The 27,266-nt window shown below is 42.8% G+C and overlaps 1 protein-coding gene across 14 annotated transcripts in view; it reads right to left on the reverse strand.

The window, feature by feature from the left end:
* The window catches only part of abca2 (ATP-binding cassette, sub-family A (ABC1), member 2), a 239,527-nt gene that overhangs the window by 24,057 nt on the left and 188,204 nt on the right, over window positions 1-27,266 (reverse strand). For 8 of the 14 annotated variants that reach the window (XM_044195602.1, XM_044195606.1, XM_044195604.1 and 5 more), the window contains 5 exons: window positions 25,428-25,560; window positions 22,842-22,962; window positions 22,363-22,541; window positions 4,900-5,041; window positions 4,410-4,544 (listed from right to left, as the gene is read on the reverse strand). In XM_044195602.1, coding sequence (XP_044051537.1) covers window positions 4,410-4,544; window positions 4,900-5,041; window positions 22,363-22,541; window positions 22,842-22,962; window positions 25,428-25,560 — 710 coding nt within the window. Of the gene's footprint in view, window positions 1-2,086; window positions 2,387-4,409; window positions 4,545-4,899; window positions 5,042-9,025; window positions 9,201-10,368; window positions 10,458-15,693; window positions 16,398-22,362; window positions 22,542-22,841; window positions 22,963-25,427; window positions 25,561-27,266 lie in introns of those variants that run through there. The other 6 variants (XM_044195609.1, XR_006377943.1, XR_006377941.1 and 3 more) reach the window with 6 other exon arrangements.

Genomic DNA, 27,266 nt, shown 5'->3' on the forward strand with positions numbered 1-27,266 from the left:
CAAATACTGTGCAATAAAACCAAGCTATCAAATGAATAACAAAAAAGAGGTGGCAAATAGCAAGAAAAGGTATGCTACGAACAATAGAATGTATGAAAGATAGAAATAAAACAAAGGCATACAAATAATAAAATATTTAAGAGATAAGAATAAAACAAAGGAAGACTTACAGTTATTTAAAGGCAATGTTGAATAAGTAAGTTTTCAATTGTCACTTAAATGTTCACAGAGCTAGCAAAAAAGGCTGAGCTGCCGATTTTCTTATTTGTGTGATAGTCTGTATTTAAAAAACCTGCAGCAGAGGATCTAAGGGAAGGATTATAAAACAACAAAGAATTAGTAATGAAGGCTGGTCCCAAACCATTAAGAGCCTTTTTAAACAAGTAAAAGAACTGTAAATTCAATCCTAAAAGACACTGGGTGCCAGTGCAGGTTAGCTAATACTGGGGTGATATGCTCTCTCTTTTTTGTTTTATTTCAAGCCTGGCAGCAGAGTTCTGAATTTCTGAAACGATGTACAACTCTTAACCCTGTTACTCTGCTTGGTACTCCGCTTCCCACAGCTGAAGATGGAGAAGCTCACGACTGTGTGGCCATAATAACTGAAGTTTGCTCTCCCAGACCAGATTTGCAGGACGTGCTGCTGCCCAAACAGCCATCTGAAATTGTTAAGCTCACACTAACAAAACAGACTGTCTCACAAGGAAATGCCAGACTGGATGCAGCAGCAAAAGTAACAGCGAAACAGCAAGTGACTACTCAATGTGTTTCTGCGCCTGACTTACCACTAACACCTACAGCTGACAGGAACTATAACAGAGAGCGACTCCAGAGAAGAAAGCAGTCTGGAAAAAGCAGGTTGTATTGTTAGAGACAAAGTTTAGTGTGGACCTGATGATAAGCTATGTTTGCCTAAATATCTCTTTCCATTTTATGCTAAGTTGACACATGGTAAAGACCATGCCTCAAAAGGAGGGATGTTTCAAGCAGATATTGATTCAGGCCTTGCTAACTTCTCCCAAACATTTTGCCAACAGTGTGTAATTTGTGCAACAAACACTGGAAGAGGTGTTTCAATGCCGAAAAGTGCTCATCCACCTCCCGAAACACTGTTTGATCAATTACAAATAGATTTCATTGAACTGTTACAGTACAGACAGGCAGGGGACACTGAGATGGACCAGAATGTTCTTTATTGAATGACAGCCAGATATGGTGGGTATGGAGAGAGGGATAGTCTGTAGGAGGGAGATCACTGGAGGCAGGGAGGTCACTGGAGAGAGACTGGAGAAACACTGTAGATTGGAGAACCACAGGAGACTGGCGAAACAAAGTGTTATGCCAATTGGCATGGAGACTCCTAAGTCTGTATGAGGTCGGACACATACTGAGGTGAGTGCAGGTCCTTTATACTGGCTGTGATTAGGACTAATGGGGAGCAGGCGTGTAATTGGGAGCAGGTGTGGGTGATTAGTGGATGGTGGAGCCTGGCGTATCTGTGACACTAACACAGAGTGAAGGAAAGAAATACTGTCTGGTGATCGTGGACATGTTCTAAAGGCTTAAAGAGTATAGGAGATTATTTGGGTATCAATATGAAACAACATTGTGCTTATCACCCAGCAAGCTGTGGAGCAGTTGAGAGAGAAAATGGGACTTTAAAAAACAAACTTGCTAAATGTTGTGAAGAGACAGGCTTAACATGGACAAAAGCACTGCCATTAGTGCTTTTGCACATGAGGACTAGAGTAAGAAGCAGAAGTGGTTTCAGCCCCTTTGAAATCTTGTTTGCAGACAACTTCCCCAAACCAGCCAATGGGAATATGAAATGCTGCACTATTGTGAAAACCTGTCCTCTGTGCTTTCTGATGTTGATGTCTGATGTTGTGAAATAGGCAAACTACACATTACCAGTGCCAAAGGAGGACAGCTGCATGACCTGAAGCTGGGAGATTGGATTGTGGTTACGGACCTAAGACGAAAACATGGGAAGTCACACAGGTGGACCGCATCGGTCCAGATCCTCCTGACCACTGAAACAGCGGTGAAGGTTGCAGAGAGGGCTATGTGGATACGTACCAGCCACTGCAAAAGGATCCCAGAGCCAATAGACGACTTCTCACCAAGCGTGCATCATCAGTAAGTGAGCCAACGCTTTGCCCTGCTTTGTGTTGTGAGGGAGAGGGGTGTGGCTACCCGAAGACTGCATGTCTCCCAAACTCATGATGAAGTAACACACTGATAAGGGGGTGAGCTGAGATTACACTGCTGATTAAGATGACGCCAACACACAGACCATGGCATCCTTTCAGATGCCCAGGGTGCAGCCTGAGAAGGGGACTGGCTGTCATTGTGGTGTTGCCCATCATGCTGCTGCTTGAGAAGCCTAAAAAACATAGGAGAATGCGTGCAGTGACACACCTTGAACACGATTGGCTAGAAACACAGACCAGAAAGCCACCCAGTCACTGTTTGCATTGACTGGGGTGGGAAAGTTGTTACTGCGCATGGAAAATCAACATTACAGATTTGAGTTTTGTTACGAGATGACCAGCATGAGACTTATGATAATGCAGAGTAGAACAGTGTTGGATCAGCTGACTGCCGCTCAAGGAGGTTTACGTGCCATGGTAGGAACGTCATGTTGTACTTTCATTCCAGAGAATGATGCTGACGAAGGTATTATTCACCAAGCTCTTTTGAGCATGACTGCCCTCAGGGATGCAGCCATACAGGACCTACATCCCCAGTCCGAAGATTGGCTACAGTAGCTCCTCTCCTCTTGGAGGTCCCTCTTGTTTTCTATAAGGCTGACTCTGGGACTTGTGATTTTATTAATGTATATCTGTGCCTCTTGTTTGATACCAGTGTTTAAGGGAATGGTGGTTGCAGTAACTGACCAATATGCTCAAATCCCACAGGAGACTGATGAAAATGCTCAAAATGCTGTGTCAGACCTTTTTCCGACTCCTGATTGGATTCCTGTATTTTATGAGGAGGACAATGATGATGATGATACTTATGTGTGATGTCATGAAGAAAAACAGCAGGCGTTTGTGGAATTTACAACAAGGCACAAATAACTAATTAACAATTTGTCATAAACACCATTTCACAAAGTTCATGAAGCTTCCCCTAACTCAACAACTCACAAAACTTTTTTTTTTAAAGGGAGTCATTTTTAAGGGAGTCTGGGGACTTTCTCCCCAGGTGACAAAAGAGTATGTTGTGGTTTCTGTTTTACTGTATTTGTAAAATTTGACATGTGAGAGGAGATTACAGCACATTTTAGGGACTATAATGTTGGCTGTTGGGGGCTGTGCTGTCCGGCCTTCAGGACACTCCACCGCGGTGGTATTAAAAGCACAGCGTACATATATGGGGGTTTCCTGTGGGTGTGACCGTTGGCTCCATCACACTGTGACGACACTATGACGTGTCTAGGATTCCCTTTGTCGCTGGCTCCCTTCTGTTATGTTACCTGGCTGAATAAAACGTCCTCTTTCACTTGTTTTTGCAATATGATCATACAAAACATTGTAGACTTGAAAGTAAGATAAATATAATACTGTACTGACTACTGTGCCTTAATTTGCCTATTATATATGCTCAATAAATAAATACTGGTTGTTGGGAATAATATTGACAATAATGATATTGCTGAATTTTGGGGATGTGTGTCTAAAATGATCCACTGAACTTCATTAAGGTGAAATGTGAGTGTAATTTCAGGGTTTATGCTGTTTAAAAATATATATGTGTAGTATACAGTATATGTGTGTAGACTGCAGTGCAGTCATGTGCCCTGTCAGGCAACAGGAGGATGTTGGGAGACTCCCAGTGGATGGAAAATGGCTGGAAATTGGCTGGCAGCCAAAGAGCCTACAGCTGGAAGCAGCAATTCTAAGTGGCTGGTACTGTAGTTCACGCAGCAATGTGGACTGATTAAAATGTCTGTTATAAACCTTCTTATACAGACAGGCCTTTCATTGATTTTGTGTGTCTTTATAGTGTGTTACTAATTGGTCCTATACTGTTTTTATTTGTTTGTGAAGTACTTTGTGACGCTTGATCTTGCAAGGTGCTATATAAATGATCTTTACCCACTTCTTTATTATGACTAATAGCAATGATGGCTAAAACTGCAAAGACCTAAGTTATAATAAACCACAATTATGCTTCATGCTACTGTTATAGCCCCAGTTGTAGCCGATATAGTGTAGACGTGTAACTGTATGGGGAGATACTGTGGTGAGAGTCATTACAGTCCTCCTGTGTTCATCCTCTATTGGCGACATTTTTAGAAAATTGATTGACAAAATTAAACTATTTCTCATTTTACATTTAGTTTTATTATGCCAACAGAGTGTACTTGTGCGGCATTTAAAACATCCATGCAAACTTCTTACCAGGAAGATGAGTGAGGGGTATCCAATCAAAGCAATTGCAGTGGAAAGCTTGCGTTTGTTCCCTCCACTGTAAGTGCCAGCAGGCTTGTCTGCATACTTGGACAACTCCAGCTTTTCTAATGCCCACTGCACCACCTAGAGGGGGTGTAAAGAGTAATGTCAGTCTGTGATGGAGATGCATATTCCTATTTAGGGTGAGGAGGGGTAAGAGGTGAAGAAGTTGTGTGAAGATTTCCCACCACCAGACAAACTGGCACCAGATTTGAATTACAGTGATTCAGTTAGTGGGGCTAGGAGAACTTTACTGTTGCAAACTCACGATGATTTATTCTAATAAGATAGATGGGTTTTTATTTTATAACTCTGTCCTTATGTAGCTTAACACTAGTCCAGGTTGGAATGACTGTTTGGGTTTGCATCACGTCAATTAGGGTCCTCCCAAGTACAGAAAGACAACACTTGTGTGTATGTGTGTGTGTGAGAGACCAACCCTCTCCTGGCCCTTCCAGGGAATTCCACGGAGGCGAGTGTACAGCTCTAGATGTTCCCTGGCTGTCAGGTCGTCAAACAGAGCGTCAAACTGTGGACAGTAGCCGATACTTTGCTGCACACGTAACAGGTCCTTCAGGATACTACACACACACACACACACACACACAGGAAGGAACATCACTGATTTCTTGATATCCTTATGACTTTAAAGGACTGTTAATGCCATCTGAACATCAGTCAGGTCAAGAGACACCGCAAAATTAAATTTCTGTTTTGTGTCAATCCAACAGTGGTCGTGCAGCACAAAACTCATGCTAACTGTACTACACAAATGTATGTGGACATCCAAACACACACTGGTTTCAGTCTTTCCACCAGATTTTGAATCCTGGCTGCAGGGATTATCTCCCATTCAGCCACAAGAGCATTAGTCCAACACTGATGTTGGGTGATAAGGCCTGGCTTACATTCAGCATTCCAGTTCATCCCTAAGATGTTGAATGGGGTTGAGGTCAGGGCTCTGTGCAGGCCAGTCAACTTTCCTTATGGAGCTGGCTTTGTGCACGGGAGCATTGTCATGTTGAAACAATACACAAAATTGGAAGCACACTTATTGTCTAAAATATCATTGTATGGTATAGCATTAAGATTCCCCTTCACTGGAATTAAGGAGGCCAAACCAGAAAAAAACAGACCTGGACCAAGTTTGTACTTTGCATTCAGGCAGGTAGTTCTCTCTCCCCTCTCCTCCTCTCTCTCAACCCAACCAGTCGAGGCAGATAGCTACGCACCCTGAGCCTAGGTTCTGCTCCAAGGTGTCTGCCTGTTAAAAGGGAGTGCCTCTGTTGCCAAGTGCTTGCTCATGGTACAAATTGTTCGGTCTCTGTAAATAATATAAAGAGTACGGTCTAGACCTGCTCTATATGAAAAGTGCAATGGGATAACTTGTGTTATCCAGACATCCTTTTGACTGCTCCAGAGTTCAATGACCGTGTGTGTAACACCACTCCATTCGGCAATGAAAGTCCATTTCATGAGACCCTTGATGGGCATTTGTTGAGCACAGGAAATGAGGAACTCAGTAGTGACTGTTGCAACCAAGAACATGATTTTTATGCGCTATACACCTCAGCATTCAGTTGAGCTGATGACATTTCCACTTCACGCCCTACTTCCGAGCACCGAGAGGTAGGTAGCCTTTTGCAGCAGCAACAGTTACTATGCCTTGTTTTTGGATTTTTATCTACTTTCTTTATGTAATGTTTTAGTTGAGGTGTTTCTGGTGGATAATGGTCGCTCACACCCATGACAAGCTACTTTACTAAAGGCGTGGAGCTGGAGTTCCTTCAGTATACAAACCAGAGGAGAGAGCCGGTGTAAAGGTCAGAGAGAGGATCTAGAGGGACAGGAAATTTAAACCGTTTCCTCCATCGATTATTATGGGGAATGTGATGTCACTCGCCAACAATGTGGATGAACTAACCACCTTGGTGAACAGCCAGCGTGCCTACAGTTTGCTCTGCTTCATGGAGACATGGCTGAATGGGAATGCTTGAACTCATTTCATGCTAGTGTTGGCGGACAGAGGAAATTAGAGTGTTAAGAAAAGAGGAGGAGGACTTGCTGTCTTTGTTAAATCTCAGCCCTTGTAGCGCCCCCTAGCGGTCGATTTGAAGGAAACTTTCAGGGTATGTTTCAGGTACTTCTGTGGACATATCCTGTAAGTTTTGTGATGATTGGACAAACAGTTGTGGACTCTGCTCTATTTCTGTGCTGAGCCACGCTTTTGAAGTTCATTGGTTAATTTCTTGAAAACTAAATAAGATATCAACAAGCTTTATATAACTTTTGATAAGCTTCATCCAATGATGATCCACCGAAAATTTGGATCGGAGATGTCAAAAATGTGTTTTTCAAAAAATTCAAAACAGTACCATGGGTCCTAGAATTTGTTAACGAGCTGAACCTATTTGTCAATAGGTTTGACACAACTCCTACCCCTCTGTGCTCAGAGGGTGTGTCTAGGTCCCCACCCATCACCTCTCCCCCCACTCACTCTTCTGCTGGAGACTTTGCTCTCCTGCCCATCAAGAACATGGCTACCTCCCCCTCTCTCAGTAAACCCCAAACCTCCGAGGACAGCCCTCCTCACCCCCCAGCCCTCCCCGAACCAACATTGCCATGACACTGGACCATAGCACTGCATCACAACCTCCACAACATATCAAGCCACTACTGGAAATTCACGATTCACTGCGTCCCACCCTTACCAACAGCCAGGAAGAAAGGGAGCTCTCCAGGCTCCAAATAAACAAAGCCAGTAGGCCAGACAACATCAATCCTTGAGGTTGAGGAAGGTGCCTACACTTTGGAAGATATCCTGCATCATTCCAGTGCCAAAGAAAGGTCTCAACGACTACAGACCTGTGGCACTTGTATGTTATGAAGAACTTAGACCCACTGCAGTTTACATAACAGCAACACATCGGTGTGAAGGATGCTATCATATTCATGACACACAAGGCCTGCACTGTGAGAGTCATGTTCTTCGACTTCTCCAGTGCTTCCGTTTCCTGCCACCTTTAAAATGTTTCTGACGACTCCTCCATTGTTGAATGCATCAACAAAGACAATGAAGAGGAGTATAGAGGACTGATAGAGAGCTTCGTCACATGGTGCAACAACAATCACCTGAAGCGCAACACTGAAAAAGAGAACACATTGGATTTACTCAATTCAAAAGTGGACATTGGTTGCATACTGTTCGTTTGCTTTGGCAGCAACTTACAGAATTGTGTTAAATCAACACAAACTATTTATGTTCAATCAATCAAGTACTTTGTGTTGATACAAAGTTATTAAATTTTAATTCAATAAAGTAAATTAAACTCTTTAATCATTTTACTTCAACACAATTCAATCCCGTTTATTCCAACACTGTTTGATCACTTAACATTAGCAGTATTTGCGATTTAAATATTCCCATGTCAATTACATGATTTCATAATTGTAAAAATGTAATAAAATTTGATACATTCATAAATTGTTAATATATTTATGAATATAATTTAATGTAAATATAAAAACAGATTTTAAATAGTTGTCTGTCCTTGTCTGTGTCTGTGTTAGCCCTGCGACGAGTTGGCCACTGTCCAGGGTGTACCCTGCCTAAGGCCCAAAGTCACTGGGATAGGCTCCAGTCACCCGCGACCCCTAACGGGACCAAGCGGTAGAAAATGGATGGATGGATGGATGGATTTTAAATATAAATATAATAAACTTAAATTTAAATTTCAGCAATCAATTATTTTCTTGTTGTCTAATACTTTTCAGTTAACTTTTTCTTGATCATTCTTAACATTACCCACGTTTTTCCCCATTGAAAACAAAGAGACAGTTCTGTTTCAAAACCTTTATTCCAGAGCCTAGATGAACAGCAGGTGTCCCCACTTTAAATGTGCCAAGTTAAAATGTCACATATAAAATGTCAAATATTTTCAACAAGAAACTGCACTACACTGCAGATATCAGTGTTTCAACCTGGTGACACCAATTTGCTACATTATCAAACTGCCTTGCGTCTCTTGCCATATCAACCAATGCTATTGTTGTCTATCCTACCACTGCTTCATTTTAACCCCCCTCCCTCCCCCAATCTGCTTTCCCTTTCCTCCCCCTCTCCCAGAGTCTGTGTAAAGTTCACACATATCCCTGAACAAGAAATGCACTTAACAAATGCACTTTAAATGTGCCATGCAATAATGTCAACACTTTTTCAACTCAATTCAACATTACCACATATGACCAAATAAAATAGTAACATCAAATGTGCAGAGAACTGCACAGCAAATGGAATATTAATCAAATATACAAAGGACTTGACAGTAACTAAAACGTTAGACATCAATAACCCTGGACTAGTGGTAAGAGAACCAGCCACACCACTCAGTCCAGGAATGTAGAGCTATAGGTTTCTTACACATAACTTTTCCAGAAACAGTGAGCTCTCCTACTGATGTATTTTAGTTTTCAAGATTTGGGCCTTTCGTGATAGTTCAGCTGCCTCTAACTCCATTAATACCTTTTGAATAACTTCTAAGGTGTAGAAGAGCTTCGACAGGTACCTCATATTTAAGGGAAAGGGCCACATTCTCCAGATCACAAAGCACCACCATACCCTCGAAGATTACTTCCACATCAGAATAGTCACTGCTGGGAGTCCATCTGGTGACATAGATCCCCACTGTTGTTCCCTCTATGGCATGTAGTGACAGTAGTGTGTTGGCCCCCAGTCACGTCCTGGTAAAAGGAAAATTATTCTTAATTCTTAAGTAATAATTCTTTAAGGATAGGTTACTTTTTTTTTAACTCAGACCTCAATAAGACATGACACTTTTTAAGCCACACATACAGATTATTTCAATCATTACTTCAGGTCTAAGAAATGCAGCACTTTGCAGCATCTTCTCACTCAGCTTGTAAACATGTAACAGGATAATAATGGAGTACAGTTACATGGGCCCTAATAATGCAATTAAGCTCATAATGCGAGTAAGCACAATTGCATTGTATTATTATACAGTGTCTCTGCAATCAGAAAAATTTAATTCAATTTTATTTATATGGTGCCAATTCATAACAGAAGTTATCTCATTGCGCTTTTCCTATAGAGCAGGTCTAGACTGTACTCTTTATAATATTATTTACAGAGACCCAACAAATCCCACCATGAGCAAGCATTTGGCGACAGTGGCAAGAAAAAACTTCCTTTTAACAGGCAGAAGCCTTGGACAGAACCACACTCAATGCTGGGCCCCCATCTGCCGCTGCCGTAGTTTTTTTTTATATAGTGGAATAGTAATTATAGTGTTAATATTAATAAATTAGTAATAATAGGAATGACAGCTATAGGAAAAATAATGTCAGCATCAGTCACAGAGCCAATAACAACAACTGTAGTAGCAGTTGTCGAGCAGGAACATGGGGGCAGCAGGTGGCCCACAACTACAGACCCAGGCCCTGCAGCTCCGGAGGCAGAAATACCTGCTGAAAGCGACAGAAGGAGTGTGGAAAGAAACGAGAAAGCACAGAACTACAGGAGAGAGAAGATGTTGAGTTAGTAACATGCAGTAATGGCATAAAAAGGCATACAGATGGAGCGGGAGATGCATAATCACAATTTTCAGTGTCATTAGACCATGTTAATTATAACAAAACCAACTATAATCAAATGCAGTCATACAAATTTCAGCATTTAAGATAAAATTCATTAAGACGGCTGTAGAAAAAAAAAATTGCCGGCCAGTTGGAATTACCATGTGGCTTTGTCAAAATAATGAGACACACAGGCACGTCTGATAAAATTAAAGTTCTTATAACTTAGGGTATTGTTTTTTATAAACATGTTTAAACAAACATATTTATTTTTTTAAATGTGGCAATGTGGCATTTTTTTACACACACTCACCATGTACTCCTGCACCAGATCCTCAGGATCCTCGTCGAGGTAGATGCAAGTCCTTTTATGACACACCCCCTTCCAGCATCGATTTTATCCTCAAGGATTAAAACAAAGAACATAGCGACATTTCAACTCAAAATTGTCAGTAGCAGGTATGAAAGTGGGAAAAGACAAAAAAATCTGAAAACTGTTCTGTAACAGTTAACTTGTGAGGCTGGTATGTGGTTTGTGTCTTAAGTGTCTCAAACTACTGTAAAACCAATTGTACCTCTGGGGAGAAATTATGTAGAGCTGCAACGATTAGTCAATTAGTTGTCAACTATTAAATTAATCGAACGATAATGGATTAATCATTTTCATCTAAGAAAAAATGTCCAAATTCTCTGATTTCAGCTTCTCAAATGTGAATATTTTCTTGTTTCTTTAGTCCTCTATGACAGTAAACTGAACATCTTTGGGTTGTGGACAAAACAAGACATTTGAGGATGTCACATTTCATGGACCAAACAACTAATCAATTAATTGAGAAAATGATCAACAGATTAATCAATAGTGAAAATAATTGTTAGTTGCAGCCCTAAAATTAAGTTACACTTGACTTGATAACCATTGCTGACAATCAGCTCATGATTTTAATCACCCTCTACAGTAAGCAGTAAGTTGTATTTTAGGTGCAGCTGTATCCCTGTTTTAGACACTCCAGGTCTTTAGTTTAAGTCCAAATGAAATGAACTCCATTCACATTTACTTTTTGCATAACAGTACATCTTTAATAGTGACCTCATCCTTAATTGATACTTATAAATCTTTTACTGACCTAATGCCAAAAGGACAAAAATGCAATTTATATTTAAATAGTTTAAAAGTTCTTACTGTCATCATGGCAGCCATGTCTTTAAGCTTCTTAACCTGCTGCCCCGATCGCTTCATTAACACTAAGATTTTTTTACTTACCTCCATTACAACATAGAGAGCTGGCCATCTCTCTTCTTATCAGAGTTAAGGTATACATTTTTGAGTACCCGAATGACCCTGGGAGCTATGTTGCCTGGGGCTGTATGCCCCTGGTAGGGTCACCCATGGCAAACAGGTCCAGGGTGACGGGTCAGACCAAGAGCGGTTCAGAAGACCCTTATGGATTATTTAAAATCAAGGCCAGTTACGTCGCCCGGATTGGCGCTACCGGGCCCCACCCTGGAGCCAGGCCTGGGGTGGGTGCCCGACGGCGAGCGCCTGGTGGCCGGGCCTTTCCCCACGGGCCCGGCCGGGCACAGCCCGAAGGAGCGGCGTGGGGCCGTCCTCCCGTGGACCCACCACCCGCAGGGAGGATCCGTAAGGGGCCGGTGCAGAGAGATCTGGGCGGCAGTCGAAGGCAGGGGCTTCGGCGACCAGATCTCCGGACACAGAAACTGGCTCTAGGAACATGGAATGTCACTTCGCTGGGGGAAGGAGCCTGAGCTTGTGCGGGAGGTTGAGCGTTACCGGCTAGATATAGTCGGCCTCGCCTCCACGCACAGCCTGGGCTCTGGAACCCGTCTCCTCGAGAGGGGCTGGACGCTCCATTTCTCTGGCGTTGCCGGCGGGAGAGAGGCGGCGGGCTGGTGTGGGCCTGCTCATAGCCCCACAGCTCAGCCGTCACGTGTTGGAGTTTACCCCAGTGAACGAGAGGGTCGCGTCCCTCCGCCTCCGGGTGGGGACAGGTCTCTCACTGTTGTGGCGGCCTACGGGCCGAACAGCAGTGCAGAGTACCAGGCCTTCTTGGAGTCCCTGGGAGGGTACTAGACAGTGCACCACCCGGGGACTCCGTTGTTCTACTGGGGACTTCAACGCCCACGTGGGCAACGACAGTGACACCTGGAGAGGGGTAATCGGAAGGAACGGCCCCTGATCTGAACCCGAGCGGTGTTCAGTTGTTGGACTTCTGTGCTAGTTACAGTTTGTCCATAACTAACACCATGTTCAAGCACAAGGGTGTCCATCAGTGCACGTGGCACCAGGACACCCTAGGCCGGAGGTCAATGATCGACTTTGTTGTCGTATCATCTGACCTCGGCCGCGTGTCTTGGACACTCGGGTGAAGAGAGGGGCGGAGCTGTCAACCGATCACCACCTGGTGGTGAGTTGGATCCGCTGGCGGGGAGGAAGCCGGACAGACTTGGCAGGCCCAAGCGTATCGTGAGGGTCTGCTGGGAACGTCTGGCGGAGCCCTCTGTCAGCAGGGTCTACAACTCACACCTCCGGAGAGCTTCTCCCAGATCCCGGGAGGTTGGGGACATTGAGTCCGAGTGGACCATGTTTTCCACCTCCATTGTCGATGCGGCGGCTCGTAGCTGTGGTCGCAAGGTTTCTGGTGCCTGTCGCGGTGGCAATCCCGAACACGGTGGTGGACGCCGAAGTAAGGGATGCCGTCAGGCTGAAGAAGGAGTCCTATCGGGCCTTGTTGGCTCGTGGGACTCCCGAGGCAGCTGACAGGTACCGGCAGTCTAAGCGTGCTGCAGCCTGTGCGGTCACAGAGGCAAAAACTCAAGACTGGGAGAGGTTCGGAGGCCATGGAGGAGGACTATCGGTCGGCCTCAAAGAAATTCTGGCAAACCGTCCGGCGGCTCAGGTGGGGAAGCAGTTCTTCACCAACACCTTGTGCGGTGCGGGTGGAGAGCTGTTGACCTCGACTGGGGATGTTGTCGGACGGTGGAAGGAATACTTTGAGGATCTCCTCAATCCCGCTGTCACGTCTTCCGAAGAGGAAGCGGAGGCTGGGGACCGGAGGCGGACTCATCCATCACCCTGGCCGAAGTCACTGAGGTTGTTGGCAAGCTCCTTGGTGGCAAGGCTTCGGGGTGGATGAGATCCGTCCTGAGTATCTTAAGTCTCTGGATGTTGTGGGACTGTCTTGGCTGACACGTCTCTGCAACATCGCGTGGCGGTCTGGGACAGTGCCTCTGGACTGGCAGACCGGGGTGGTGGTCCCTCTGTATAAGAAGGGGACCGGAGGGTGTGTTCCAATCACAGAGGATCACACTTCTCAGCCTCCCGGTAAGGTCTATTCCAGGGTACTGGGGAGGAGAATTCGTCCGATAGTCGAACCTCGGATTCAGGAGGAGCAGAGTGGTTTTCGTCCCGGTCGTGGAACACTGGACCAGCTCTATACTCTCCATCGGGTGCTCGAGGGTTCATGGGAGTTTGCCCAACCAGTCCACATGTGCTTTGTGGATCTGGAGAAGGCATTCGACCGTGTGCCCCGGGCGCTTTGTGGGGAGTGCTCTGGGAGTATGGGGTCCGGGGCCCTTTGCTAAGGGCTGTCCGGTCCCTGTATAACCGGAGCAGGAGCTGTGTTCGCATTGCCGGCAGTAAGTCAGACCTGTTCCCGGTGCATGTTGGACTCCGCCAGGGCTGCCCTTTGTCACCGGTTCTGTTCATAATTTATATGGACAGAATTTCTAGGCGCAGTCAGGGGCCGGAGGGTGTCCGGTTTGGGAACCACAGGATCTCATCTCTGCTGTTTGCAGATGATGTCGTTCTGATGGCTTCTTCAAACCAGGACCTGCAGCATGCACTGGGACGGTTTGCAGCCGAGTGTGAAGCAGCTGGGATGAGAATCAGCTCTTCCAAATCTGAGGCCATGGTTCTTGACCGGAAAAAGGTGGTTTGCTCTCTTCGCGTGGGTGGGGAGTCCTTGCCCCAAGTGGAGGAGTTTAAGTATCTCGGGGTCTTGTTCACGAGTGAGGGACGGATGGAGCGTGAGATTGACAGGCGGATCGGTGCAGCGTCTGCAGTGATGCGGGCGCTGTATCGGACCGTTGTGGTAAAGAAGGAGCTGAGTCGAAAGACAAAGCTCTCGATTTACGGTCAATCTACGCTCCTGCCCTCACCTATGGTCATGAGCTTTGGGTAGTGACCGAAAGGACAAGATCGCGGATACAAGCGGCCGAAATGGGCTTCCTCCGCCGAGTGGCTGGGCGCCCCCTAGAGATAGGGTGAGGAGCTCAGTCACACGGGGAGCTCGAGTAGAGCCGCTGCTCCTCCACGTCGAGAGGAGCCAGCTGAGGTGGCTAGGGCATCTGATCCGGATGCCTCCTGGACGCCTCCCTCGGGAGGTGTTCTGGGCATGTCCCACCGGGAGGCGGCCCCGGGGAAGACCCAGGACACGCTGGAGGGACTATGTCTCTCGGCTGGCCTGGGAACGCCTCGGGATCCCCCCGGAGGAGCTGGAGGAAGTGTCTGGGGCGAAGGAAGTCTGGGAGTCCCTGCTTAGACTGCTGCCCCCGCGACCCGGCCCCGGATAAGCGGAAGAAGATGGATGGATGGATGGATGGTATACATTTTATTCTAAAAAATACAGTGAGGTAAAAGTTGTCAGGAAGATAAATACTCAAGTACGAAACCCCCCCAAAAATCCTTAAGAACAGTTTTTACTTTAGCTGCGTTTCGACCGCATGAACATTCCCCAGGGACTCCGAACCTTTGGAGGAACTCCACCGCAGGGACCAGAGTCTAAATTAAGTACCAGTGGACATTTTTTACCTCCCTGCTCGGGGGTAGTACTTTTCAGAAGTACCGGGACTTTCGGACTGGGACTTGTTGCGCTGAACATTTCTGATTAGTTGAGCTCCGACAAGCGGAGCAGTGGTGGTTTGACCGTCTGGATCGATGTGTTGATGGGTCACAGGCCAGCCTTCTCTGGCACAGCAGCTCAGCTACTGTGCTGTTGGAAGCCGTGGTGGAAGACACCGAAACGGATGACCAGTCAGTTGAAGGTAAATCACATAAGGCCCACATGCTGCTTGTTAAATGCTATAACAGCTAACTGTTGTCAGGCAATTGCTACCTTAACCAAAAGCTAATGTTAGCCACATGCTAATGCCAACCGCTAACGTTAATGGTGTAGAATCATGGCGTTCCTTAAGACAAGGGTTGGCCAAATCGATTGTACAAAATTATATCTTGTTAATGTCGTCACAGTGAGACACAACGTTTTGTTGTGTTTTTCAGATGAATCGGACAGAAAAAGTGATCTGTAGGCTGCAGAGAGTGGTGTGTTTACTCCTTCGACCAACAGCAGCCCTCGTCCCATGCCTCCTGCTGAAGCACACAAAACGCTGTATTTTGCACATTTGTATTTCTGCAGATAAATAAATAGTTGTGGAACCAAATGTGTGTAGAGTGGCTGTTCTTGTATCCAAAAACAAGTATATACTATTATATATGTAAAAAGACACATAATGCTTATGCTTGTGTTACCATATTCTAATATTTACAATGCTTATACACCAGTAAGCTCAGTATTTAAAACAGGTGAGAGTGCGTAGGTTAAAATAAGCAAAGGTCCTTTTGCTGAATTGCAGGTGATGTGTTTAATAAGTTAAAACAACAGAGTTATGCAGCTGTGTGATGGGTGTAACCTAATGGGTGTAATTTGCCTAATCTTCCTGGGTCTTTAGACTGCAGTGGAAATGCACACAACAACGGGCTGAAGAACATTTTTGTTCCTTGAAAAGTAGTTCCTGGGGATAAAAGTTCTTGGTACTTTTGGTGGAAAAGAAACTTTTGTTACTTTACAACTCTGGCTAGGAGCAACATTTTGGATTAACAGTATAGTACATAGTGCCAATGCACAGGACTACTCACCTGATCAACTGAAATAGCCATTCACAGAGCCCTGCCATGCCACTAACAGAGCGAATAAGACAAAATCAAATACTCACCACAAAAACTTGAGCTCACAGTGAAAGCTCTGACTCCAGGAGACATGCAAAGACAAGTTTGTTTGTCAATCTGCAGCAACAAAGAGCAACATAAAAAACACTTCTACACATAGAGATGATGTTTTTTGATGACTGATCTTTTTATAGCAGAGCAGCAAATAGCCAATATATATTTCTGCATCTGAAAATGTAAATGACACCACTGCTCTCTTCAATGTACATTTAGTATAACTTTGGGTGGAGACACTTTTAACCCTGTTATTTTGAGAAAAGATATATACTCACCACCAAACTTGAGCCACAGCGGAGGCACTATGCACATCTGATGGCAATCTGCAGCAGCAACAAGAGCAACAGCATTAAAAAAGTGCGCCTTCAGCCTAACACTGAAAGTATGAGCAATCTAACACCGGCATCAACCCTTACAACTAACGTTACCCTGCTGACTAAGTCACTACTTCAGCTGCCGTTACTGAGCCTGCTAACTCAGTTGGCCTCGCGATTGATAGGCCGAAACGTTAGCCACCTTAACATTATAAGTTGATAGCCTACCTTTAACAGTGCAAGCCCAATAAAGTAATCCTCCGACTGTCAAATGACCGTAGCAAAGCATGCATACTCCTCGTTGACCAAAGCTAATCCTAATTCTACATTAACTATTTTTGCTAAGAAATGCTAACTTAGCAGATAACGTTAACATTACCTAGCTACAATCCAATTACTGTTTCACGTTGCACCTGGGCCCCACCGTACTAAGATAATTAATGCCATTATAACTACATATTTGTGCTCTTTCTAAAATAATTTAACACAAACTCATTCTATATTCTCCCACTATTACAGTCGGCTTACCAAGATATTTGCACAGAAATAAACAGCGCTGTGTTCAGTTAGCTAAGTAGTAATGGCATCTGCTTGGAAATTTTCAGAGGAAACGTGGCAGACACGGTGATTAAACAGTGCAAGAGCAAGTAACCTCATGGCAGTTCATTAACTTATGTTGGTTACTCTCAAGACATTATACTACATATGGTTATGCATCAGCCAATATTCAAATTTATTCCAGCCATCCATACTTACCGAGCTCTGCTTAGCTGAGTAACAAAGCAGGTCCGTCTCTGCATTCTGATCGCCTAGTAGTTCCCTGCTAAGTGGACTGCACAGGGTATTCAGCCATGTTATGTAAGATTCCAAACCGTAGGGAGCAAAAATGTTCAGTTCAAAGGGAACATCTAGATCTTCTCCAGATATGTCCACAACGTTCAAGAATGTCCTTGCAGCGTCCAGTACCATCTTAATCCTTTCCGACTTCCCCTTTATTTCAGCAGCACAATTTATAACCATGGTAATAAATGCCAGAACCTCACCCTGTAACACACATAATACACTCTTTCCGGCAATTCCCCCTCAAAAGTCAAACACACTGAATTACTGTCTTCCTTCTCTCCTTTTCGGAATCTTGTCAGTTTTCTTGTCTCACATACATCTTCAACATCCTGAAATGACTCGGCGTCTACTGTCAGTGGCACGCCACTTACTACTCCCTTCCTCTTTACTTCTGATCCGAGTGGGAAGCAAGTCACACTACTATAATCTCCAAATACACAAATCTTCAGGGTTCTATCTCTCAGACGCTTTAATACGCAATCGATGATAACCATCACACTTCTTGTTATCCTGACCGATCTTTCATCTCCAAGCTTTCCTCTTACAAACTTTCTGACCTCATGTGGATCCTTGAAAATTCTGTCCGTTTGTGTCACAGCTACCATCCCAACAAGATATGTCTCCTCTTTCCTCATTGTCTGACTGGAATCACTTGAATTACTCTTCTTCCTTTTCTTTTTCTTTTCAAATCCTCTAAAGTCCTTGTTTCTAATTTCACGCTCCGGTTCCTCCTCTGATCTCATAATACCATATTACCCGACTACAACACTGCGCTCCCAGAATGCAGGGTTACTTGTGGTTCCTAGAGTCTACAAAAGTAGAACGGGAACCAGAGCCTTCAGTTATCAAGCTCCTCTCCTGTGGAATCAGATCCCAACTTGGGTTCGGGTAATACACATTTAAGAGTAGGCTTAAGACTTTCCTCTTTGATAAAGCTTATAGTTAAGGCTGGCTTGGGTGAGCCCTGAACCATCCCTTAGTTATGCTGCTATAGGGCTAGACTGCCGGAAGCCTTCCCATGATGCACCTCTTTCCTCTCTCCTTCTCTCGCTCTCCATCTGTATGCATTTTTATCCCATTACTGCATGTTACTAACTCGACATCTTCTCTCTCCCGTAGTTCTGTGCTTTCCGTTTCTCTCCTCTCTCCTTCTGTCGCTTTCAGCAGGTATTTCTGCCTCCGGAGCTGCAGGGTCTGGGTCTGTGGTTGTGGAACGCCTGCTGCCCCAGTGTTCCTGCTCGACAACTGCTACTACAGTTGTTGTTATTGGCTCTCTTACTTATGCTGACATTATTTTTCCTATAGCTGTCATTCCTATTATTACTAATTTATTAATATTAACACTATAATTACTATTCTACTATAAAAAAATAAAATTAAAAAAAATTCTTCGTGGTCTTTGCATTGTGCCTCCCTAACCCTATCCCCTTCCCCCAAACCCCTCCCCTCTCTCTCACTCTGTTTCTCTCTCTCTCTCTCTCTCAAAATCTAACACGGCAGCAGTGGATGGCCGCCCACCATTTAGTCTGGTTCTGTCCAAGGTTTCTGCCTGTTAAAAGGAAGTTTTTTCTTGCCACTGTCGCCAAATGCTTGCTCATGGTGGGATTTGTTGGGTCTCTGTAATTAATATTATAAAGAGTACAGTCTAGACCTGCTCTATAGGAAAAGCACAATGAGATAACTTCTGTTATGAATTGGTGCTATATAAATAAAACTGAATTGAATTGAAAGTTATGAATTGGCGCTATATAAATAAAACTGAATTGAATTAATAATAATCTGTAATTAATTTGCATAATATTAATCTCTTTAGGAATGACACTGTAATCTTGTAAATTAATCAAATCACATATATGATACATACATTTCATTAGAATACGTTTTGTAATGATATCAGTTTTTGTTTCAATATTTTATTTCAGTTGTGTAAAATTTTCACAATAGCAGAAGGTATCCAAGGTGTTTACATTATCTGGGTAACGCAAGGAGGAAGTGATGTTTGCATTGGTGACGATGCAGGGTGTTTGAATGGAGGAATTTTGTCGAGGCAAGTTCCCTTAACCGAAATTCCTAGAACAGGGAGCAGGGAGTAGAGAGTACTGTTTATGTACACTGTGGAACGGAACACAGCCTAATCCTGTCTTCCTCCTCAAATGCACAATTGCGCGGTATATTGCGAGAAAAATTAGTATATTACATTTGCTTAAGTGACTCTCTCTTTATCCCAACATGAGCTAAACAAGTTCATGTACTCTCTCTGCATATAATGTACACGGACCTAGATTCTACACAATACCATTACATTTTCCTTCAGAACATGAAATAATTGGCAGTCCAATTTTGGTTTTTGAAGAAATAAGAAAAGCATGACACGTGACCTGGAAGTGAAAGTGAATATATCAAAATAAACAAGAGGCTTTTATTTCCCTGGTGATAGATGGTTTGTTTGAATTTCACATCACAAATGTCCATTGTAAAATTTATAAAACCTGTGGTTATCTGCCTTGTTCTTCTGTGAGGCGTACTGACATAACCAGCCTCCAGCATGTTCCAGCAGGCCCATGCAGGGCTCTCTGTCCTCTAGCCTTCACCCCCTGTTATTCCGCTCCAGCCAGCTCACAGCTGGGTTTTTTGATAACTACTTTTGTTGGATGATATATTGTCCCAGCAGTAATTGCGATAAACGATATTGTCATTTTAAGGGGATTTGCATGGAATTCCATTGCATTAATTTGCCTTAAAGCATAGGGGTTGTGTCAGGTGCAGCAAGGGAGAGATAGAGAAATCTTTAGCCAAATAATCACAAACTTACTACAGGGACATTGTATATTTGAAGTAAAAAGTTTTTTTTTAAACTACAGATCAAACAAACTATTTAAATATTTACAAGCTATAGGAACACTCCACAGATGAATTCATTCATTTGGGTGATTGTTAACTGAACTTTTGTTAGGAGACTGCATTCTCTTTTGTCCCACAATCCTGAGAGCCACTGAACGCAGCATTAGCCAGTCTGACCCGTGACCCAGATGTCACCAGGTCAATAAAAAGGTCAGTGATCATTTGTTCTGTCTCTTTCTCCTGGAATCCTTCACTGCAGCGTACAGCTGTGGCTTTCTCCCCCTCAGTGTCGCCTGCTCACCAGCAGACACCCACCTGAACTCTCTCCTCCTGGCTTTGCCGTGTAATCTGCTTGGAGCAGAAACACGCAGCAGAACCAAAGTCTCCTGATCTGCGAAGGCCTGTTAGATCTCTGCAACAAAGTTTAGCACCAATAGCTATTGCACAAAGCCTGCTAGCTAACTTTTAAGAAGCACAAAGCAAGTTAACGCCAAGCTGTTAACTCTGTAAGGACTTCCTCCTCCGATCTCTACAAGCAGGCACTGCACAGCAAAAGACACTTCCACAGCTAAACCACAATTCTTCCCAGCTTGGCTCGTCTACAACAGACTGACTGCCAGCTAACAGCAGCACCAAAGCAACCTCTCTTTCCCTCCCATGGACGGGTAACGTAACAACTGGGCATAGCATAGAGTAACAGTGTATATAGCTAAGCAAATGACTGTTTAACTTTTGTACATGGGACATTACTGATGTTTTTTCTGAGGTTTTATTGTTGTGATCTTCTGTTAGGTTAATTTGGTAGCCACATGCTAAGTGCTATGTTAAACACAACCATACACATGGCGGAGAGTAATTTTAAAGCTCCCGCTTCAGATGTTCCTTTGTTTCTGACCACGTGAAAAATACAGTACACATATTCCTTTTGGCACACACCCAGCCCTGTGCGCACACACATAACCTTTGTTCTGTAGTTTAGTATTTAGAGTTAGACTTCACATTGTGTGTTTTTGTTTTGTTTCTCTTTTAAATAAATGCTTTTAAATGACGCTGTGTATAATTATGCTGGCTTCTTTAATGTTGCACAAGAGTGAGTAATCTGTCAACCACATGTTGAACTCCAAATCCTTCAATCTAATAGCTATCAATGGTAATTTTGGTTATAGTTATTAATTTAAATATTAATCTGAGTTCCAAATTGATAGTTTAGGTATTTTACAAGACTCAAACAATTAATTGGTCATTTCTCTTCTTTAAGAAAAGTGGTACACCCAAGGACTTTAAAGTATTCATTAAAGTTATTTATGATATCTTTATGATAATTCTGATAGCCATAATTAATTAATCACACGTACGATCACAGTGGTGCCTTTAACCATTGTAAATCCCAACAAATGGTGCCCTGTGTGAGGCGTAGTATTGCTGGAAATTATACATAATTGTTTAATATTAATTTTCAGCATAATTTTTGGCCAATATCAAACTTTTAGATTACTTTTAAACTAGCAAGTCTTAACATTCACCACCCCTAGTCTGCCACAGGAGTAGACATCCAGCTGTACTTACAAAGAAGTACATTGTAGTTAAAAAAATAATTGTTTATCAAGTTAGCTAAAGCAATTTAATAGATTTTGGTTGTTGGTGATAACTATCACTTTAAGCCCTCATTGTGTTACATTAAGAGTACTCTGGAGTAACCAGTGCACTGTTCTTTGCTGTGGTGGGCATGAAAACTGGCAATGCCAGCAGACTCAACAAGCTGGTAAGGAAGGCCAGCTCTGTGGTTGAGCTGGAACTGGACAGCCTGGAGTCAGTAGCACTTCAGGCGCTTATTTGTGCCTGCTGCCATCAGGCTGTACAACAGCCGAGGAGACCACACACTCTCAGCACTAGTTGTGGGTACTGTATGTGTACTGCTATTCTATTCTTATTTTTATTTGATGTACTTTTAACTATGTATTTTTTTAAGTTTCTCTCTCTCTATTGTAACACCCATCCTACAACCATCCTACTGCAGATGTTTATCAGTGGAGATTGCATGACTGTATGCTAGATTGTATGCACCTGTTAGCAATGAGGGTCTGAGGCAGCAGAGCTAACTAAATAAAGGGGTGTCCACATACATTTGCCTATAAAGTGTACTTTTTCTAACTGATGTTTGTTGTTAGTTTTTATTCTGTTCCCTGTCTGATGAGTCTGTCTTGATGCGTCTTTTTTGCCTTGCTGCTATACAATAAAGAATACACATGAACATTAAAAGTAAAGGTTATCTTATTTTTATGGCACTGACCTGTTTCCATTAATAAAGGCCTCTCCTCCAGTGGTGCACTCGTCTCCTGTCAGCATCTTGAAGGTGGTGGTCTTCCCAGCTCCGTTCACTCCCAGCAGTCCAAAACACTCACCAGGCCGGACACCCAGACACAGCCGATCCACTGCCAGGATGCGACCCATCTTCCTGGATTTATACACCTGAGGGAGATGCAAAGGACATGTGCAGATATAGATTAAAGGACCATACAAGTGTTTTAGTAAGTGTTAGCTCCTTAACTACAAATGATGTATATTTCACATGTATAATTACCATTTCAACTTGTAGGTTAATTTGTTGTACTGGCATAACTGGACACATAATATAAAAGTTATTGATGTTTGAGTAAAACATGCAATTGTGTGTAAATTTGTAGGCAATTTGCAAGGTTAAAATGTATGTGAAAACAAAACTGTAGCTTCTAGAGATTTTCTAAATGTTGATGAGCTGACTGTTCAAACCTTTGTCAGGTTCTCTATCTTCAGCATGTCATAGTCGGCGTCTCCTCGCAGCACTCTTTGTCTCTCACAGGCCACATCTACATCATCATCGTCTATAGGCTGGCAGCTGACTGGCACCCTCCTGGACACACACACACAAACATTAATTATGTTTTTGGTGTTTCTTTTTACCTGCAGCATGTCCACTGTACCTCTACATCAGATAGTGATAGCCTACATATCCTAAAAGCTTTTTACCAAACACCAGAGAGCAGGTATGAGCATACCTGGTTGCAACTTGCTGTGGAGTTAACTTGTAGTAAGTGGCAAGGGTGTGATGCAAAGCTACTATCTCTGTCTGTATATTTTTCAAAAATATTTGTATTTGAATTTACATTGGAAGTGGGTGGGCCTACATCGGAAGTTGATAGAAATCGTCTATACTGCCTCATTTTCTGTGTTAAATTGTTTCCCATTGCCATTTATACTCCTTATATACAGTATCTCACAGAAGTGAGTACACCCCTCACATTTTTGTAAATATTTGATTATATCTTTTCATGTGACAACACTGAAGAAATGACACTTTGCTACAATGTAAAGAAATGAGTGTACAGCTTGTATAACAGTGTAAATTTGCAGTCCCCTCAAAGTAACTCAACACACAGCCATTAATGTCTAAACCGCTGGCCACAAACGTGAGTACACCCCTAAGTGAAAATGTCCAAATTGGGCCCAATTAGCCATTTTCTCTCCCCAGTGTCATGTGACTCGTTTGTGTTACAAGGTCTCAGGTGGGAATGGGGAGCAGAAGTGTTAAATTTGGTGTTATCGCACTCAATCTCTCATACTGGTCACTGGAAGTTCAACATGGCACCTCATGGCAAAGAACTCTCTGAGGATCTGAAAAAAAAGAATTGTTGTTCTACATAAAGATGGCATAGGCTATAAGAAGATTGCCAAGACCCTGAAACTGAGCTGCAGCACGGTGGCCAAGACCATACAGCAGTTTAAAAGGACAGGTTCCACTCAGAACAGGCCTCGCCATGGTAGACCACAGAAGTTGAGTGCATGTGCTTAGCGTCATATCCAGAGGTTGTGTTTGGGAAATAGTCGTATGAGTGCTGCCATTATAAAGACCAAGATGAGACCAAGATAAACTTATTTGGTTCAGATGTTGTCAAGCATGTGTGGCGCCAACCAGGTAAGGAGTACAAAGACAAGTGTGTCTTGCCTACAGTCAAGCATGGTGGTGGGAGTGTCATGGTCTGGGGCTGCATGAGTGCTGCCAGCACTGGGGAGCTACAGTTCACTGAGGGAACCATGAATGCCAACATGTACTGTGACATACTGAAGCATGATCCCCTCCCTTCGGAGACTGGGCCGCAGGGCAGTATTCCAACATGATAATGACCCCAAACACACCTCCAAGACGACCACTGCCTTGCTAAAGAAGCTGAGGGTAAAGGTGATGGACTGGCCAAGCATGTCTCCAGTCCTAAACCCTATTGAGCATCTGTGGGGCATCCTCAAACGGAAGGTGGAGGAGTGCAAGGTCTCTAACATCCACCAGCTCCGTAATGTCATCATGAAGGAGTGGAAGAGGACTCCAGTGGCAACCTGTGAAGCTCTGGTGAACTCTATGCCCAAGAGGGTAAAGGCAGTGCTGGCCCAATTTGGACATTTTCACTTAGGGGTGTACTGACTTTTGTGGCCAGCGGTTTAGACATTAATGACTGTGTGAGTTATTTTGAGGGGACTGCACATTTACACTGTTATACAAGCTGTACACTCACTACTTTACATTGTAGCAAAGCGTCCTTTCTTCAGTGTTGTCACATGAAAAGATATAATCAAATATTTACAAAAATGTGAGGGGTGTACTCACTTCTGTGAGATACTGTATTTGTTTCGGTGCTCACAAAATTAACAAAATAACCTGAATCTAAATTAATAAAAAAAATAAAACATAAATCGTATTTTAACCCAGTGCCCCGTGACCCTCTAAGGATAAGCGGTTATAGATAATGGATGGATGGAAGGTTAAAATAACTGTCAAGGATCAGGTGAGCTTTATGCTGCACTGCAACAGATCTGGAGGAAATTGATAAAAGGTTGCCTGTTTGTTCCTGCTGCTTTGGCTACTAGAAGTCCCTGTTTACACTGTAAGTACAACAATCAGCTGGATTACTTAGACACTGCAGAAAAAGTCTGAATATGATGATTATGAGAGAAGATGTGAAGATGTAATCAATGTTTTTAAAATTTGATTTATCTACAATCGGAGATCCTAGTATCACTATGAAGAGTGAGTTCTGCTGATTGTAGCACTGTGTGTGTATGATATCTGTGTGCTTGGATTTTACTGAGTTACGACTCTGAGAAGAAGTGATGACATGTTTGTGGCACTCTGTGTCAGTTGGGTGACAGGGACAAAAAAATTTTATATTAATGCAAACAATTGAATGCTGTTCCTATCCTATCTTCTCTGTGATGCATAATTGTTGATTGTAAAATGGCATCTCTAGAGAGAGTCACTCATTAATTCTGAGGGATAGACAGTAAAACCTGACACCACACACTCAGATTGAAACACATATCACTCACAAGGGTTTCCTGAGGAAGTTGTACTGGCAGAGTATGGTGATGAGGAAGCCAACAAAGCCTTCGATTGTCATGGCAACGAGTCCTCGAGTCACAATGTCCCACTCAAAAGGAGACTTAATCTTGTCAAACTGGCCTGAAAGCACACATTCACAACAATTTATGTTTTCTTACTTTATTCTCTTAAGATTCTTTCAAAAACATTTGTCTGTGCAAAAAATAACTTTGTTTAGGCCTAATAATAAGGCTGGAAATAATCTATATACAGTGTATGTGTATACACACACACACACATATAGATATATATATATATATATATATATATATATATATATACACATACATACATACATACATACACACACACACACACACACACACACACACACACACACACACACACACACAGTGACCCTTTGAAGACTCAGGCTCAGTGTATATACATACATATATATATATATATATATTTGCTATCAAATAACAGATCTTGTGAAAAGAAGTGAATTCTACTATGTATCCCTAGCTCCATTCTTATCCAAAAATTATTAAAAGCACATCAGTGTCACTGTTGCACTGGGTGACATGTTCTTTCATTACCATGAACACACACACACACTGTAGTTTATTTTGACTCACTCCCACACACGCCGTATTTCTGCCCCAAATACTCATTAGAGCACCAAATGTATGTGTAATCCGCTGCTGAAAATAGTCTCCAACAAATGCACTATTTCCTCCTGTTTAAGTAACTACAGTGGCTAACTGTTTTATGAAATTACTGAGTCTTTTTTTAAAAATATATTTGTGAGGTATTTTAAAAAATAATAATTTAGTAGGTACCAGTGGGCTTGGGACTAAGAGCCACATACAGAGTAGGGAAGTATTGAGATGTACATGTTGTTGGTTTTGTTTTTTGCATGGGATTTGTTGACAATATATAATATTGTATAGAAAGTATATTTTCAAAGTACAGGTGATACCGTATTGTATTTCTGTATATAATTCAAATTTTAGGACATTATCTTGAAACATTATCAGAATCCCAGAAGGGAAACTCTTTGTTACAGCAGCTCGCCTTTACGTCAGTGCACACAGGAGAAAGTACGAGCAAGAAATATAATACAATACACTATAAAAACACTATAAAAACAGGTCAGAAAATAAATTAAGTACCAGGTGGGTATAAGTATAAGAGAAAATAAGTGTGTAGCGAGTATCAAGCGAGTTTACCGGTTGATGATGATAATACTGTATAATAATACAATGTAATAATATAAGTAATAAGTAGTGGTGCATGTACTGTCGCGTTAAGTGTAGTTTATTGAGATTATTAAGATATTGCACAGCAGTAATGGAGGTATATAATATCAATATCAATAAATAGGAAAAACTAACATAGGAAAACTAAATATTGCACGGGAGCAATACACAGAATATTGCATAATTATTCAAGTATGGCAGAGATGTAATGATCAATGTCCAGTTTAGTGACCTAAGGTCATACAGACTAACACTAAGGTAATTAAGGTAATAAAGATAAAATTAACATAACAATGAGCAAAGTTTTGTTATTCTTAAAGTGACAAAATTATGAAATCATCCTGTTTGCACTTGACAAATAGTACATATGTTCTTTTTACGTACTGTGTATCACACACACACACACACACACACACACACACACACACACACACACACGTGTCAATAATTAATAAGCCTCACAAGGGGCACCAAAAATATTTAGTGTAACCGCCATCTTAGATTGCGGGTCCCTCCCTAAGTGGAGGCCGGACTGGAAGTTACACAACCTGGAAGTCGCCACCCCCTATTGCTACTGATGTA

The sequence above is a fragment of the Siniperca chuatsi genome, linkage group LG5, assembly GCF_020085105.1.
Source record: "Siniperca chuatsi isolate FFG_IHB_CAS linkage group LG5, ASM2008510v1, whole genome shotgun sequence".
Lineage (NCBI taxonomy): Eukaryota > Metazoa > Chordata > Actinopteri > Centrarchiformes > Sinipercidae > Siniperca > Siniperca chuatsi.